General features: G+C 34.7%; 1 protein-coding gene across 6 annotated transcripts; it reads right to left on the reverse strand.

Annotated features, from left to right (window-relative positions):
- Positions 1-239: 239 nt before the first annotated feature.
- On the reverse strand, positions 240-18,947 carry LOC127871421 (uncharacterized). Of its 6 annotated transcripts, none has more exons than XM_052414338.1 (7): positions 18,919-18,947; positions 9,541-9,676; positions 7,811-7,884; positions 6,326-6,486; positions 5,700-5,809; positions 5,394-5,547; positions 240-3,013 (listed from the first exon to the last, which is right to left on the reverse strand). In XM_052414338.1, the coding sequence occupies exons 1-7, from the start codon at positions 18,922-18,924 to the stop codon at positions 2,461-2,463; spliced, it is 1,194 nt and encodes a 397-aa protein (XP_052270298.1). In that variant the 5' UTR covers positions 18,925-18,947; the 3' UTR covers positions 240-2,460. The 6 variants fall into 6 exon arrangements, with proteins under 6 accessions (XP_052270298.1, XP_052270299.1, XP_052270301.1 ...); XM_052414339.1 differs by lacking the exon at positions 18,919-18,947 and adding an exon at positions 14,865-14,944; XM_052414341.1 differs by lacking the exon at positions 18,919-18,947 and adding an exon at positions 14,865-14,915 and having other exon boundaries at positions 9,541-9,668.
- Positions 18,948-19,392: the final 445 nt, after the last annotated feature.

Genomic DNA, 19,392 nt, shown 5'->3' on the forward strand with positions numbered 1-19,392 from the left:
ATAATTTGGAGAGTTCTGTTGTCGTTATATTTTGTGATACGACGAGGATTGTTGATATAGAGTATAACATACACCACTCATTTATGAGTGCGGCTGGCCGAGTGGTCTCAGCGTTAAACTTTTACGCCAGGGTACAGTGGTTCCAGCCAAGTTGAGGGTTCAACGTTTCCTGGTTTTGGCCCAAGTTTGCACAAATTAATATGTGCTTGCGCAAATATATATATGAACAAACTAAAATCTTTTATCAACTGTTTGTATTTTCCATCGTTAATATGTTATGATAATGTCAAGAACGAAAACGTGTCAGGATATTTTCACTTCAATAACTAAGAACAGTTACAACAAGAAACCGTCGGAGACGGGTGATGCTCCCCAAAGATTTTTTTTGTCACAATATTGCACTATATATTCAGATAAAATGAAACGTCTTGAGGGCACAAAAGTTGGGGGACAAGATTTTTTTATAGAAAATTTCAAAGGGCCATAACTCTGTGAAAAATCATCCGACCAGAACCCGCTGATAATATGCACATCTCATCTTGGTAGTGAAGCTTCGCATAAAGTTTCATTAAATTCCGGTCAATAGTTGCTGAGAAATAGCCCGGGCAAAAATTGTGCACGGACGGACAGACGAAGCGGCGACTATATGCTCCCCATAAATAAATTTTGGGGGAGCATAAAAATACATAAAATCAGTTTATCTACAGCTATATCTCTCCTCGTGAAACTGTAAAAATACAAATTTACATTGACCTGAAGGTTGCGTGACTATTTGCACATTGTCTCTGTCTTATAATAATTTATACTATAAACATATAGGCACGTTTCATTCAAAGTACATGAAAATGGCACACCAAATGTTTTTTTAAGAGCTGACAAGAAAATACTCATTCTATCTTCAACTTTGCAATAAACTTTGAGTTTATGTGTCTAGTTTACTCCTTCTCCACATGGACGCACTCAAGGGTCATAACAATGCTTTTAAAAACATTTAAGATGTATGGAGAAACATAATAAAGACCGATGGAAGTTTATAGCACCTTGAAATTGTGCATGCTGAAAAGCCTGCTCGCATCATTTCTATAGACAGAATGACAACTGCATTCCTATAAAGCCCCTACGGATTTTAGCCAGGTATTAAAATTAAGCATAGACTTAAAATAAATCTTATTATTGATTTAGATAATAAACAATAATAACAAGTATGATAAAAAAAGATTGATCTAAGTCAAATTGTGCCACTGAACCTTTTAAAAGAATGCTGAAGAATATATATATATATATATATATATATATATATATATATATATATATATATATATATATAATATAGGAGAACACAATGCATAGTAAATAGGAACTAAAATGTACCAACATTCAAGTACTGTTTATTTATTAAAATACATAATTAAAAAAAAATATGTAACAATAAAGACTTTAATTATTAAAAGACTTTGATTAAATAGACATGATGAGAACCTACAAATCTTTTTTGTATGATGCATCTCTTATGTAAAACTGAACTCTTAATAAAGAAGCCTCTAGAGAAAACAACCCATTAGCTATTGTCAATCCACTTATCTACTAGTAACAATAACATGGTATCTCTATAACAAGAGGCCCATGAGGGCCTGAATCGCTCTACTGCTATAAAAACTAAGTTTGGAAAGAATAACATGGAAACTGTGTACTTAATCGCGCAAACAAGGAGAATTTTATCAAATTCAAGGGGAGACTATTGTGTACTAATTTCTCCGATACTGCTCCTATTCAATAGGGTTCAAGTCCTCATTGATAAAAAGATACTGTGCAAATTTGGAAACAATTGGATGAAAACTGTGGAATTAATTTCGTAAACAAGCGGGATTTCAATATTTTCTCATATTCAAGGGGAAGTCATTCTGGACTTATTGCTTCGATATTGCTCTTTTTACAAAAGGGTTTAAGTCCTCATTGATACAAAGACACAGTGCAAGTTTGCCAAGAATTTGATGAAAATTATGAACTTTATCACATTAAAAAAACTGAATTTTCATTTTTTTCTCAAATTCAAGGGGAGATAATTCTGGCCTTATAACTCCGATATTGCTCATTTTTAATAGGGATTGACTCATCATTCAGATAAAGACACTGTGCAAGTTGGGAAATAATTGGATGAAAACTGTGGACTTTATTGCGTAAACAAGCCTTATTTCACAATTTTCTCAAATTCAAGGGGAGATAATTCTGGACTTTTTACTCTGATGTATCCCATTTTCAATACGGTTCGAGTCCTCATTAATATAAAGACACTGAACAAGTTTGAAAAGAATCGGATGAAAACTGTGGACTTTATCGCGTAAACAAGAAAAAGTCTAACGCACGCAAGCACGGACGACGGAAACCACGCCATGACATAAGCTCTTCAGGCCTTCGACCAGTAGTGCTAAAAACCAATCAGTGTATACGGACTTAACTAATTTAATAATATGCATTGTAATCATACAGATCATCGGGCAACTGGTTGTGATTTCGTCTCCTGTAAGAACCCTCGTTGTAACATTGTGGGTTGTCATAGCGATCACCAGGGAAGTACCGCAAATGAAGTCTCTCAGATGCTGCAGTGTAGGTACTTCTAAAACTACTTCTAGAACTGTATGAGGGAAACTCATTGTCATAGTCATCGTAACAAACTGATCTCGTGTAGTAATCTCTGTCACCTCTAAAATGTTGAGAGCAGCTCTCGTATGCATAGTCGGTGTCAAAATATGATCCTTTATAGCTGTTAGACCAACTCTCATCTGACTTAACTGATGCAAAGTATTGGTTGGTCCTTCTCTCATTTGACTTGGTTGTATATTTCCTGTTGTAGTCTCTAGAACCGCCATGGTGGTCATCACCTCGGATGCTGAACAAATCATCCTGTCTACTATATGGCTTGTTTGTGTTTCTTCTGTTACGTTCCCGTCTTTTCTCCAAGGATTTCTTGCTGTAAACATTCTCTTTTCCTTTGTTGAGGTCAGGGGCTCTAAGTCTGTGGATGCAAAGTACAAAGCAAGTTTAGCCATTGTCTAATCTTATTCTAGCACAGGTTTTCATTTTTTAAATGTGCTTATTTATTTCTTACAAAGTTTTCATTAAAATCCAATAAATGTGCATTTAAATAGCCACATGAATGTACAAACATTCCTTAATGTCTAAGACACGTGTATTTCAATAAGCTAAAACAAACGAGTGTTGCAGGATTCTGTACATGCTTGTCAGTTCTACTTTAAGATGCCATTATTATGTCATGATTTATGTCAATTTCTTGCAAAGTGTATATCTTTGTATTGCAATCAATACAATTGTTTGAGATACTCTATATTGCTGATATATATAATGAAACAATATTATGGAAGAATTAAAACATACAGTAGGGTTTAAATGGAACCTGCCTATGGTACACTAAAATACATTAAACAAACATACGGTATCTAAGTGTATACTTCTATGGACCTAAGGACTCAAATTCCCTTTAAAGGTGCCAATAGCTTCTTTTACTTCAATAGTTATTCAAAAAAGCTTATAAATACTATTAAATGCTAATAAATGTAAAACTATAAATAAACACTATGCCTCATTCATAAAATATTGAATAACAAGCTAATTTGTTAAAATGATATCTCTTTCAAAATTTTGTTTGTGGATAGGTGCAAATACCGTTATATATGGTATAAACATTATTACAGGGTGTTATTTTTATGAATAGCAATTCACATCATTGATATACATGAAGTTTCATGTTGAAATCTTGTAGCGTATCTAAGATATAGCCATGAATAGTTACATCATACAACAAGAGATGTCACCATAGGATGACTTATGCCCCCTATAAACGCTTGATAGATTATTATGAGCTTTTTTCGAAACCTAAACGCAGATTTCGAAACCTAAACACGGACCCTTAGTTCAAGGTCAAGGTCACAGGGGTCAAAATTTTTGTGCATATGGAAAGGCATATCCATATACACATGCATACAAAATATGAAGGTTATATCTCAAGGGACATAAAAGTAATGAGCATTTTTCGAAACCTAACCGCAGATTTCGAAACCTAAACGCGGACCTAAAGTTCAACGTCAAGGTCACAGGGGTCAAAATTTTTGTGCGTATGGAAAGGCCTTGTCCATACACACATAAATATCAAATATGAAGGTTACATCTCAAGGAACATAGAAGTTATGAGCATTTTTCGAAACCTAAACGCAAAGTGTGACGGAAAGACGGACGGACAGTTCGATCACTATATGCCCTCCTACCGGTGGTCATAAAAACAAGAAAGGGTAACAACTCTTAGTTAAGAAAGTGTAGGGTTATGTTTCTTGTGCATGGCACTTCTTTCCATTGATTTCTACACACCCATGTTGAAATGGTTTATAGTTTCTGATAAATAGCCCTGAAAAGTTACATCATACAAAACCAAGAAAGGGCAATAACTCTTATTAAAGAAAATGAAGGATTATGGTTCTTAAGCATGGCACTTCTCATTAATATCAATTTACCCAAGAAGTACCATGTTTAAGTCTTGCATGATATAGCCCTGAAAAGTTTTATCAAATAAAAAAACAAAGGGCAATAACTCTAATTTAAGAAAGTGAAGGGTTATGGTTCTTGTGCATGGCACTTCTCCTCACTGATACCTCACCAGAAAAAAAAGTTTCATTTTGAAATAGTGTATTGTATCAGAGATATAGCCCTGAAAATAGACAGCATACAAAAATAGCCAAATGCAATAGCTCTTATTTAGGAAAGTGATAGGTTATGGTTCTTATTCACGGCACTTCCCCTCATTGATATATATTAACCCATGATGTTTCATGTTAATGTCTTCTATAGTTTCTGTAATATGGCCTTAAAAGGCTTTGTGATAAACAGATGGATAGACTTACGGACGAACAATACCAATACTATATTTCTATGTCTTTGGCAGGGGATACTAACTCAGTTTTAAATTTTGAAACAGTTCACACATACACATTTGTTTAATAGAGATATAGAGTATGAGTACCTGAAGAAACAAGAGCTGTCACCAAATGATGACTTATGCCCCTATAACTACATGAAAGAAATTATGAGCTTTTTTCAAAACCTAAATGCAGATTTCCAAACCTAAACGCGGACCCTAAGGTCAAGGTCACAGGGGTCAAAATTTGTGTGCGTATGGAAAGGCCTTGTCCATATACACATGCATGCCAAATATGAAATGCTATCTGAAGCGACATAAAAGTTATGAGCATTTTTCGAAACCTAAACACGAAGTGTGACGGACAGACAGACATTCCGATCACTATATGCCCTCGAATTCGAGGGCATAAAAAGCAAGTTTAAAACCAATTTAAAAATAATTTGTAAATTTGAAGTGTTCTACTGACCTTCGTTTCACACCAGCGTCCTTTTGCTTGCTGGGATGACAATTTGAGGGTTGCTGACATCTTGCATAGCTAACCAACATTGTTTTCTTGATTGGCGTGACCTCGTCATCAGTTGCTGTCAGGTCTATGATGCTTCTATTCAGAGACTTTCCAACTGATGTAGAAAGTTCAGTATACATATGTATAAATATGTAACTACATGGCAACAATAGGAGCAATAAATTATGTTTGGTTAAATACATTTGATTTTATTCAGTATTTTTATATCCCATCCAATTGACCACATGCCGGTATTAAAATGCTTACCTGATTGGCCCCCGTTGTTTTCTTCGCCAGTGTATGACCATGATCCATCCATTGCAAAAGTCACATCTGTCACTACCTCTGGGACAGCAGTCAGGATCTGTTGGAACAACCTGCCAACACAGCAACCATATCAACAATCAAAAGGATATTTTAGAAGTATGCTTCAACATATTTCATTTTAGTAATGGGCCCCAATCTTAAATCAGGCATGTTTATTGATAGTAGAGCATTCAGACTAGTTAAAATGACCTTTGATAAATGAATCATGCTGCATGGTGGATTACACACAATATACAAGTCATGTATGCAACACATGTGCTCGTTTCCAGCTATAGGAGGAAAACAACATTGAACATTAAATATACAGTTATATTTGTTTGGAAAATCATTACATAACACTTCTTGCAATGTATTTTGCAATATTTATAATCAGTCTTTGTGCAAATATGTGGAGATATGCCAGGCCCTTGATTGTTATCAATCAAAAACAATTCCAAATTGTAATTGACCATTACAACTTATCATTGTGCTCACTTTAGCTTACAGTGTAACACTATATGAAGTATTACTTGTTAGGTAGTTCTTAACATCATTCTGTGTAACCAATAACTTTTTTAAAGACTTACGCATCAATATAGATGGTTGTCATTTTGACAGGCTTGTCACACAGCGGACATTTTGCAGTAGGACGGTGCATTATCAGGCCCAAAACTGTCACTACATCCATGCACTGAACATGGGTGCAATGTTCACCCCGACAGGGAGTCACTAGACGGGACTTGCCAATCTGGAACAAGAAAGTCCCAGCATGCATCATAAGAAATTGATTATCAAATATGCAACTATAACAATTACTATTTACTATAATCAATTACTCAGGCACATACATTTTTATTAATGTTGTTGCGTGGCATTAAATATTTTAATTTTAAGGCAAAATTGAAACCCACTGAAATTAGTATTTTAATTACAAACACTCCCATAAGCAATTGTCGTATAAACAATTATTAAAAGATTTTTTTTTAAGTCTTTATATGAAGATTCTATGCTATTTTTTACTTTAACAAGAAATGTGTTTGTCAGAAACACTATGTCCCCTTCTGCGCCGCTTTGATTTTTTTTTAACCTTTGACCTTGAAGGATGACCTTGACCTTTCACCAATCAAAATGTGCGGCTCCACGAGATACATATGCATGCCAAATATCAAGTTGGTATCTTCAGTATTGCAAAAGTATTCATAAAATGAGCGATTTTGGCCACAAATATTTGACCTCTGACCTTGAAGGATGACCTTGACCTTTCTCCACTCAAAATGTGCGGCTCCATGAGATACCCATGCATGCCAAATATCAAGTTGCTATCTCCAATATTGGAAAGGTATTCATAAAATGAGCGATTTTGGCCACATATATTTGACCTCTGACCTTGAAGGATGACCTTGAACTTTCACCACTCAAAATGTGCAGCTCCATGAGATACACATGCATGCCAAATATCAAGTTGCTATCTTGAATATTGAAATACTGCAAAAGTGTACATTAAATGAGCGATTTAGACCCATATATTTGACCTTTGACCTTGAAGGATGACCTTGACCTTGCACCACTCAAAATGTGCAGCTCCATGAGATACACATGCGTGCCAAATATCAAGTTGCTATCTTCAATATTGCAAAAGTACTCATAAAATGAGTGATTTTGGCCACATATATTTGACCTCTGACCTTGAAGAATGACCTTGACCTTTCACCACTCAAAATGTGCAGCTCCATGAGATACACATGCATGCCAAATATCAAGTTGCTATATTGAATATTGAAATAATGCAAAAGTGTATATTAAATGAGCGATTTTGACCCATATATTTGACCTTTGACATTGAATGATGACCTTGACCTTTTACCACTCAAAATGCGCAACTCCATCAGATACATATGCATGCCAAATATCAAGTTGCTATCTTCAATATAGCAAAAGTTATTGCAAATGTTAAAGTTGGCGCAAACCAACCAAAAGACCAACAGACCAACCAACCAACAGACAGGGCAAAAACAATATGTCTCTCAGTATATACTGGGGGACATAAAAATCATCACATTATGGCCACTTACTGGACAGATAAGGCTGGCTTTCAGACTAGTAGTTGAGACCTCGCTATCCTCTGCATCAGTGAAGCTCTTCTTGACTGAAAACCAAATTTATCAGTTATGTTTATTTTTATGATAGCTTTAAAGTTTAAATTCCAATCCGCTAAACCTGTTTCAATTTATAGAAGACTTTAAGAATTATTCTAACTGCAACTATTTTTTCTTATTAGTTAGAAGTAAATCAACTTCACCTTAATGGTTTTGATTTAAAATAAGTATTTTTTATTTCATGCGCTGGTCTCAAGTTTCTCTCTAAATATACTAGTTTATCACAAATACTGTAGATACATTTTAACCCTTTCAGCGCTGGAACCAAATTTTAAAGGCCTTTGCAAACAGTTTGAATCCAGATGAGATGCCACAGAATGTGGAGTTTCATCAGGATCCAAACAGTTTGCTATTCTGATAAAAATCTTTGAAAAAAAATCGAAGAAAATGCTAATTTTAGAAATTCAGCAGACAACATTTTAGCAGACGTCAAATTTCCCAGCATGCAAAGGGTTAATTATTGTTTGTTATACAAGTGATGTATGGATAGTGTTTAGTGCACCAGATCTAACTTTATGTTGTAATTAATTATTTATACACTAAAACAAGATGTGTTTGTGAAACACAATGTCCCCCTATATGATGTTTGACCTTGAAGGATGACCTTGACCCTTCACCACTCAAAATGTGCAGCTCCATGAGATACACATGCATGTCAAATATAAAATTGCTAGCTTCAATATTGCAGAAGTTACATAACATGAGCAATTTTGACCCATATATTTGACCTTGAAGGATGACCTTGACCTTTCACCACTCAAAATGTGCAGCTTCATGAGATACACATGCATGCCAAATATCAAGTTGCTATCTTCAATATTGCAAAAGTATTCATAAAATAAGCGATTTGGGCCACATATATTTGACCTCTGACCTTGAAGGGTGACCTTGACCTTTCACCACTCAAAATGTGCAGCTCCATAAGGTACACATGCATGCCAAATATCAAGTTGCTATCTTCAATATTGCAAAAGTATTCATAAAATAAGCGATTTGGGCCACATATATTTGACCTCTGACCTTGAAGGATGACCTTCACCTTTCACCACTCAAAAATGTGCAGCTTCATGAGATACGCATGCATGCCAAATATCAAGTTGCTATCTTCAATATTGCAAAAGTATTTATAAAATGTGCGATTTTGGCCACATATATTTGACCTCTGACCTTGAAGGATGACCTTGACCTTTCACCACTCAAAATGTGCAGCTCCATGAGATACACATGCATGCCAAATATCAAGTTGCTATATTCAATATAGCAAAAGTTATTGCAAAATGTTAAAGTTGGTGCAAACCGACAGACCAACCAACCAACCAACCAACAGATCAACCAACCAACAGACAGGGCAAAAACAATATGTCCCCCACTTTTTTTTTTTTAAATCAGAGTTTATTTACAGGTCCCATATGTCCCCCACTACTATAGTGGGAGACATAAAAAGGGTTAACATGGTCTGAGGCTGCTCACATTAGTTTTAGGAGGATCATAATGGAACGTGAGAACATTTTGCATTATTGCACAAACCAGAGAACATTTATTTCAGAATCATTTTTAAATTCTGCCAGTGGCACGTGAAATATAATATTCAAATTTAAAGGGATTTAAATTTGTGAAAAGTGAAATTGTTGGCTGATGATTCTCACTGATTTGCTTTGGCCTTTCATCATTTACTTCCATCTGTTTGACCCTTCGACTTATAGCAGCACTAATACTGATGCTGCCTCTCTTCTCCCAACCCACAATCTGACAGCCTGGTGAGTCCATTTGGATACTGGAAAACTATAATTATCCTATTTAAGCAATTATTTTCCATACAAAGAAGACATTTATCACTGTCTAAATAATAAATAAACAATACAGTCAAAAAGTCTTGATTCTCAGTAAACCACTTTATTTCAAGTTCTGATTACAATAGCAAAGATAAGTGCAAGAATCCTGTTACAAATTATTATTCCCTAAAATGTTTTTGTATATCTTACATGCAGCTAAAACTCCTATGCATCAGAAATCTCAATCATTGATTGGCTGATTAAGCTGATAAACAATATTCAGGACTGTCTGATAATCAATAAGTAATATATTTAATGAAAGTCCGCTTTTATTGTGCCTTTTTTAGAAATGTTTTAGTATGTTTATTTTAAAACTGTTCTAAAATCACTTTCATTGCAGAGATGAAACTAAAGATGAAACCTCTGCATTTTGCCAAGACACATGTGCCTTCTGGCTCATAAGTGCCCCATTCTGATGTGCCTTCTGGCTCATAAGTGCCCCATTCTGATGTGCCTTCTGGCTCATAAGTGCCCCATTCTGATGTGCCTTCTGGCTCATAAGTGCCCCATTCTGATGTGCCTTCTGGCTCATAAGTGCCCCATTCTGATGTGCCTTCTGGCTCATAAGTGCCCCATTCTGACAATTGATGTCAACATATGAAAAGTCATGCCAAAATGTGTTTTATTTTAGATGTGACCAGCGTAGCAGTAGACTAGTCTGTCCATGTGCATTGATCATATTGACTAATTTGGTAGCAAATGCTTATCAAAAATACAAGTATTTGGAACAGCAAACTTAGAATTAAAATGACCCAATGCTATTTAGAATTTTATTGAAATAAAGTACTAAATTGAGTTTCATGAAAATCTGCTACACAATGTTGAATCAGTTACCTTGACAAAATCATTAGCAAGCAGTCAGCCCAATAAAATATATGAGGCCAAAAGTTAAATCAAACACAATTCAAGATGGACAGTAATAATAATCGTCATTTATTATTTGAGATTATGTTACCAGTATTCTTAATGTGTTACAGTTGACAGAGTTGTAACTCTTAACAATGAACTAGTTAACAGTATATGTCAAAATAAGCTTTGTCCATTTGTGAGGGAAATAATGCTTATGATGGAGACTCTTACCGGAAAATAACTATTTACAATTAATCATCATTATGGATCAGTCAGTGGTTCGAGCCTATTTTAAATTTCAAACTTTAAAACATGCCAAAATCTGTGAATACCAGTTCGAGTCTCATGCAAGTTTCACATTAAAAAATCTTAAGGTATAAAAACATGTTGATAAATGAATCAGTGCACATAATGTCCATACACATTGCTTTACACAATTCTACATCAATACATGTAAGTAACATTCAACTGAATAACAATTATATTTTTTTAAGTTAACTTACTCACCAGTCTATTGCCCAGAAATAAAATCCCATTAAAACACAGCATCTAGTTTCAAGTATCAATAGATTCTATAAGTTTATATATTCATGTACTGTTACCAAAGTCAAACATACTACATGAGACTGTGACAAACATGTTTTTAATTATGAGCATGTGTTAATAAGCGTTTATTTACACCTCCTAACTGATAAAGCAATTTTTTATGTAGTATATAACACATTTTGTAATTATTATCTCACACAATATTCATTTAAATAAGTTGTATTCAATTATCAGGTATTTACTTACATGTTTGTGTAGCAAATGCTTAGCATCAAACTCTTTTAATAATTAATTATTTCTTTAAAAAATATAAATATGTTCTTTGATGTTTAACATTATTTTAAATACAGGCAAATTCCCATTATCTTAGACTGAAGGGATTATAATCCCTATACATAAGAAGGTTGATAAATCTGACCTTAGTAATTATAGAGGCTTCACCTTATTAAGTAACTTCGCAAAGTTGTTACATGTGTACTCAACCAGCGAAAAATAACAACATGGTGTGAAATAAACAATGTTATATCTGACGCGCAGTTTGGGTTTAGAAAAGGCAGGTCAACAATAGATGCGGTTTTCATACTCCATTCAATTATTCAAAAATATGTTAATATGAATAAACGATTGTATTGTTGTTTCATAGATATGAAACGTTGCTTTGATTCTATATATTTAAATGCACTGTGGTTAAAGTTATACAAGTCCAATTTGGACGGCAAAATATTGCGCATAATACGCAATATGTATCAGTCGGTCAAAGCATGTGTTAGACATTGTAACACATATTGGGAGTATTTTAATATAGCAATCGGACTAAGACAGGGGGAGATAACATCGCCGATCCTTTTTTCTCTTTTCATGGACGATCTTGAAATATTTTTACAAAATAGACAAAATGCTGGAATAAATATACAAGACATATGTTTAATTCTACTTCTGTTTGCAGACGATATGGTGTTCATAGGTGAAACGCCGGAAGATCTACAGCAGTCTATCGACTGCTTATAAGAAAACGAAAACATAGACATTGTAAACGATTTAATATATCTGGGTGTAACACTTAATTATACAGGGAACTTTAATCTCAATACTAATACTTTGCAAGGTAAGGGCTTAAAAGCACTCAACGTATTGTTATCCAACCTGAAAACTTATAGTTGTAAACCAAAGGTAGCTTTGCAGTTATTTGATGCTTTTGTGTCTTCAATTATCACATACTCGTGTGAAATATGGGGTTTCTCAAAGTGTAGCGAGTTGGAAAAATTGCACCTTAAATTCTGCAAAGCTGTTCTTGGTATCAGAAAATCAACCTCAAGTGTAGCCGTTTACGGTGAACTTGGTAGATACCCGTTGTATATGTACAGATATGTACGTATTGTAAAGTATTGGTTTAAAATAACTAGAAGCGAAAACATTATATTACGATACATATTGGAAGATGGTCTAATAGCCGTAAATGATAATAAATTGAACTGGTTTGGGAGGGTTAGGGAATTACTATCTAAATACGGATTTAATTATGTTTGGTCTAATAACTCACAAAGCAATGAGATTAATTTATTGTCTTAGTTTAAACAGAGAGTTATCGACGAATACTTACAAGAGTGGAATCGAGATATTAATGATAATAGGGTACTAATTGTATACAAAGCAATTAAAACAACATTTTCTTTTAAACAATATTTAGAGACGATTGTTTCAAGAAATTTTAGAAAAGCGATTACAAAAATACGCATCTGTGCACATAACCTGAGAATACAGACTGGAAGATATGATAGATTAGAACAAAACTTGCGACTCTGCCAATTATGTGATAGTAATGAAATAGAAGACGAATACCACTTTTTGTTGAAATGTTCTAAATTTGCCCAAATTAGAGAAAACTACATTAAAACCTATTATAGTCAGACCTAGTATGTTCAAACTCACAATATTATTAACTACAGAAAATAAAAATGAAATGCTTAATTTAGGGAAGTTGATTTCAGAAGCACTCAAGATTTGCAATTGCTATACCAATAATAATGTATGATTTATTCAATGTATTAGTTTTATAGTTTAAAATGTATATTAAATACTATATGACATCGTGTTATATGTTATATTTGAACATGTATTGTATATGATGATACAGATGTTGCATTCATATTAATTATATGTATTATCCAGTACTGTTTCGATACCTGATTTTGTGAGTGCGATTCGAATGTATAATGTGTGCTCCTTCCAAAGTATAATTATTGTTATATTTCGAAATTAAAATTATTGATATATTTTACTGATTATAGACTATGCTGATGTATTATTATACAAGTTCAACTATTATTTGTAATTGTGCGGTTGCTACTTAAATTTTATGTGGTTTGGATGCGCACTATTATATTCTATACTCCTTCAAATTACAATTAATGTTTTACCTTAATGATTATAAAAGTAGTAAAAAGCATCCATATGTAGAAATATACACTGTTAACGTGATTTATAACGAGTTTTGTTCAAGTATCTGTAAAGTTCATCCATAACTATATTTTTACATTTCTACTAAATCCACTTACTAAATTCATGTATTTTGTGTTATTGTTTTTGTTTAACACTAGAAACTGAAAATTTATGTGTAATAAAATTCTGTTCTGTTCTGATGTTACCTTCATTATTTGAGTTTAAAGCTTTTGCATCTCAGATAAGAAAAACATAAAAATATACACAAAAGAATATAATATTGAGAATAGCTGAAACAATATAAAAAATCTTTACGTGGGGAAAGGGCCGACCTTTAATTTTTCGGGGAAAAAAATCTTTAAACTGAAAAAGGGAATACATTTGCCGCAGTATAGCTAAGCTTGAAATTTGGGGTAAAAAATGCATCATTTTAATCTACATCTACATGGTACTGCTATACAATCATTGAACGATTATCAGAAGCAGGCGGGGATTAATGAGGGGAATGGGGCATTTCTCTTGCTAGAGAAGGAAAAAAAGCCTGATGGTACAAATTGTCCAGCGGCCAAAACCACCCATTCCATTTCCCCTTCTATCCCACTGTGTGACAAACCATAGTAGCGACCACAAAGGCCATACCTTAGTTAGAATGACTTTAAGCCACCTGGCTGGTAATTGAACTTGGTCTAGATATTATTCCTATAAACATTATCACAAAGTTTCATGATCAATCCGCTTTAAACTGTTTATGTTAATGAGCTATTAAAAACATTTTCTTGGACGTCGATTAAACGACCACTTGCTGCCCCGCCCCCTGACAACTTGCTTTTCACCTCCTGCCAAAGTAGTCCATATAAATGGACTCCCAGAGCCTTTGATGATTTTTGCTATGGCCGCTCAAAGCAGCCCATTGGGCTATGAAGCTTAGAGTTGAATTATTGCAACTACCTGCCAAAGGTGTTCACATTATATTCCATGTTTTTTTTAAACAGGCGTTCAAAAATTAAACTGTTGTTGAGACTTGTTAAAGTTATACTTATTTAAGTTAATGTAAGATAAGGTATAGAAAGCCAACATCAGTGTATTAAATATTATAATAAAATAGAATATCACAACATTAATGCACAAGTCTTTGGGTAAAATGCATGTTCCTAAAGTCAGGGACCTATACAACCAATGTTTGTATAGGTCCCTGCTAAAGTGCATAAGCTAGATTTTGTTTAGAATCGACTTGCTTAGACCCTGGGTTATATCTGACACACGGGGTTTATCGGACAACCACAAAAAGTCGAATTTTTACATACAAAACGATCTTGCAATCACCGTTTGATCTTTGTTTACATTCTACAAATACGTTTTCATAGAATTATGTAACCAATCATCCGATTGGGTGATTGAATAAATCGGCGATTTTGATTGGAAGATGCGAGTTCGTTTGGAGTGACATCCCCTCTTCACCATGGCAAAAATCCGAGAGGCGGGAACATTGAAACGGTAATTTTGTACAAGTAACGGTACGTTGTTAAGCGAGTAAATACAGTTGCGAGAAAACGAAACATTAATTTAAATTGATATATTTATCCTCTGTAAAACATAATAAAACTATTAAAAACATTTATACATGTATTGTAAAAAATAAGAAAACTGAAACTGTCCGATCGATAATCCTCTGATAGTTGATCAATGCTTACAGGGGCGTACCTAGGCATACGGCAGTACGCCCGTGCGTATAATTCAGTTTCAAACTATAAAAAAAGAAAACTCTTAAAATTCGAAAAATGCAATAAAAAGTAAGGGCTAAGGGGGGTTAGGGGTATAATTATGTAACAAGCAAACAAGACGTCCGGTTTTAGAAAATAACAGCGTGTACAAAACACAACACAGTCTTAACTCCAAACATACGAAGAAAAGTCTTTTTTCACTGATGAGGGATAGAAATGACTAATGACTGTGTAGACTTTACTCGTTCGACGACTGTGTTATCGCCCTTCAATTTTTAGGAACCAATATTCGGACGCTGGTACCAGATTATGTTTACACGGCGCACATTTTCAAAATGTCGGCGAACGCTCCGATTAATCCAGATGTTTTAGAGATAGTGTAAGCGAAACATGTTTATAAGATGATATTCAGAAGCTAGCTCTTTTGGCAGATAAGTGGGAAAATGTTCACAGATTTACATTTTCCTTACGGCAAGTCGATTTAAAGATCTACGAGTTAAATAAAAGTTTAGTATGCTCGCTCCAGACTCAGCGAGTATGCTGTTGTTTCATTCAAAGAGCGTGTCTTTAACAGTTTAATAGAAAACGAATTTAATTTTCTGTTTACCATTTACTCCAAACTATATCAGTTTCAGCAGAACTTAATGACAGGCTTAGTTTTTGGCGCACGTCTTACCAGGTTTGACGACTCGTCTAAACAAATACACACTCCGTGGCCGTGGCACTACATTTTTACAGAGTCGCAACAATTAAACGGACATGGGAAAGGTGTCCATGGAAAATATGTTAAATCCAATACATTTCTGTTGATGAAGATATTGAGGAATAAATTGCCAAATGTCGCTCCTTCTGCAATGAAATCCAAAATTTTCTGGGAAGCAAGAGTCAAACATTTCCTCATATTTACGAACTCATTCCCTCGCAGTCATAGACTTCTTGATTTATAGCATTGACACTCAAACTTAATAGATTAGTGTCAAAAGTACATTTGCAGTTGGCAATATTTATTAAAATATTTATTTTTCAAAATTGTTTTAAGCTAAAATTCGAGGATAAACATTGCTGAAATGTGCCTGAAAAGCAACACCTAATTACACCTTTTGCAAAGAAATTTCCAAAATGTTCTAGGGGAGGACCCCATACTCCCGCCAGCAATGGATTTGAACACCCTCGTACACCTATGAAACTACGGATCCATTCTCCCTCGCAATATGGTTTCTTGATTTTTATGCATTGACACTTAAACTTAGCAAATAAATTATGGTCGAAAGTATATTTGTTGTGGACAAAGTTTAATAAAATATTTCCTTTTATTGGTCATTTTCAAGCAACAAATTGATGAAATAAATTGCCAAAACGTGGCTGAAAGATAACACCAAATTGCACCATCTGCAATGAATTTTCCAAAATTTTCTTGGGAGAGACCCCCCAAACCTCCCCAGCAGCAGGGGGAGACCCCCTCCCGCACCAATCCCCCACTCGCAGCTTCGCTGCTCGTTCGTGCGTATAGCTGAAATAGCCTCAGGAACGTCCCTGGCTTAGTATAGTAAAATGCTATCTGGGTTGATCGGACACCAAACTATGATAAGACCTATAGATCTTAGGTGTGTTTTTATACTATTATTAGATGAGCTCAAGAACCATTATGGCAACGTTGCAAAATAGAGAAATTGGAAGAAACGGAACATTAACTAAAATATAAATTGAGGCAGGGAAATTACTTCCCGGGAATTACTTGATGGATCCTACTGGTAGTTCAACGAGGTAGAATCTGTCGAAGTAATCGGTAATCAGATGGAGCCAATACACAATGTTATCCGAGAGTGAGCATTAATTCCGACCCTATAGGAAACACATAGCATATAATATTTTCTTACATGACATGGCCAAAGCAGTTGCGCATGTGAGACTTTGCAACTAAAATAAAAGAAAAGCTGCTGAGACATTTAATGTGCCCAGGTCATCATTACATGGCCGCATCAGCGACAGGGTGGAGGTTCATGCAACGTCAGGGAAACAGACCGTTTTCCCAGCAAGAGTAGAACACTTATTGGCCCTCAAGATGAAAGAGGCGGCCGAAATTGGCTTCGGCATTGACCGCCAGCAACATCGTCGGATACCCACGGCTGCTGATTACGCTCCGCTCATACATCGTCGGATACCCACGGCTGCTGATTACGCTCCGCCCATACATTAGGAATGGAGAGTAACGTAATGAATAGACCGGGGGTGTCCGACGATGCGCCAGCAATTGACCAGTCGCAAAATTATCGATCGCTCCGCCCACATAGTCACGTGGTCTAGTGATTAGAAAACTCCGACAAGCAGATCGCAATTATAGCGGATTACGTGAGGGAAATTCTATATTTGTAATGATGTATTATGCTCTTTTCTATAATATAAATTATTAAAGCCGCACTCTAAACTAAACTGCTTTGTAAAACGTTAATACAATCATAAATACTTTAGAGAGAAATGGCGTAATCAAAATAAATGAGTTAACGGCAGACTGACTATTAGAAACGTTTCTTATACATATTATATGGTGAGTTGATGAAAAATCCGTTGTAAAAATGAGCATTTATTTCATATTGATTTTGAACTTGTATTCAACCGTCTGACAGTGAACCCGGTGGCTATTCACATATAACTTTGAAAATATTTTTATAAAATGCAAATGACATATCCATATCATGATGTTTTTTTTGTTTATTAAAAATGTTTAGATCTTTGTTTTATTGTGTTAGTTTTAAAAAGACACCGATTTTTTAAATTTAGATATGAATTAAATTTTGATTGTAACCATAATTTAATACAGGCCTTATTTCGTGGTTTCATTAACAGATAGTCTAATATATAAATGCATTTTATTTCATTTATGTTAAATGCGAACCTGTTACATTTCACTATCAAAAAATGAAATGTTGGTATTACGGTGCTGTTCACGAACATTCGAAATGAATACATTTAGCATATTATGCATTTGCTTATTTATAACAAGATGACCCTTATATGTTAATTGCAATTTTCACATTTCTCCCCGTATCAATATATGTTGTATTAGAAATGTTGTTGTTGTATTATAAGCCGTACATTTTACACTTGAAGTCGCTTTAAGCTGGCTAAGTCGCGTTGAAATCACCTTTTTGTTGTTTTTACTTTAGTTAAAACAATATTTAAGTTTACAATTTATAATGATTTCCCTTGTTTATGATCCACAGGAAATAAATATATAATTGGAAATCATTTAAGTAATTAAATAGTTTTCTTTTCTTGTGTACAGTACCTAACAATGCCTTAATGTTCCTTCATTCTGAGATCCACGCAACATACTGTTATTTATTAATCATCGACAATTACTCCGAGATTAATAAGCACTTGTGGCAATTATTATGTTGCCCAAACTGCTTAATAATATTGTGCATCACACGGTATAACACGTTTCATAGAACACACACTTGGTGTGGTTAAACTATTTATTGTGTTTGTTTTCTCATTACTCGTTCATATGTTCAAGAAATAAAGATAAAATAATAACCTTTTATAAAGTATGTATAGCACCGACAATTTTGAATAATGATCGAACATTAATGATCATAAATTTGATATAAAATCTGTGTAAACTCTTAAAACTTACGTCCATTCCATATGTACAACACGCTTTGTTTGTCGGACAAAATGGCGGCCAGATAAGCGTTGCTGAGGGGTGTGTGAAAAATCGATATCTGATTGGCTGATCGAAAAATGTGGGCGGAGCGATCAAATTCTTTGGCGACTGGTCAATTGAAAGCAAAAGCGGCAAGACTAGCGATAAGCATGCGCCTGAAAACCCCATTTAAAAATGGTATCCATGGGGATGATTGGGTTAATGGGTTTTTTGAAACGCCATAAATTAAGCTTAATGCCCTGCCGACTGTTCGGAGTAGAATGTTAAACCCGACGGTCACCAAAAAATATTTCGACGCCCTGACAGAGACATTAACTTCTCTGAAACTGGACGAAAAACCGAATTGTGCGTGGAATATGGATGAAACGTCCGTTTCCCTAGCACACAGGCCAACACGCTTCCTAGACGCTAAAGAGGACAGAAATGTACCAAGTAAAGTCGGCA

The sequence above is a fragment of the Dreissena polymorpha genome, chromosome 3 (genome assembly GCF_020536995.1).
Source record: "Dreissena polymorpha isolate Duluth1 chromosome 3, UMN_Dpol_1.0, whole genome shotgun sequence".
NCBI lineage: Eukaryota > Metazoa > Mollusca > Bivalvia > Myida > Dreissenidae > Dreissena > Dreissena polymorpha.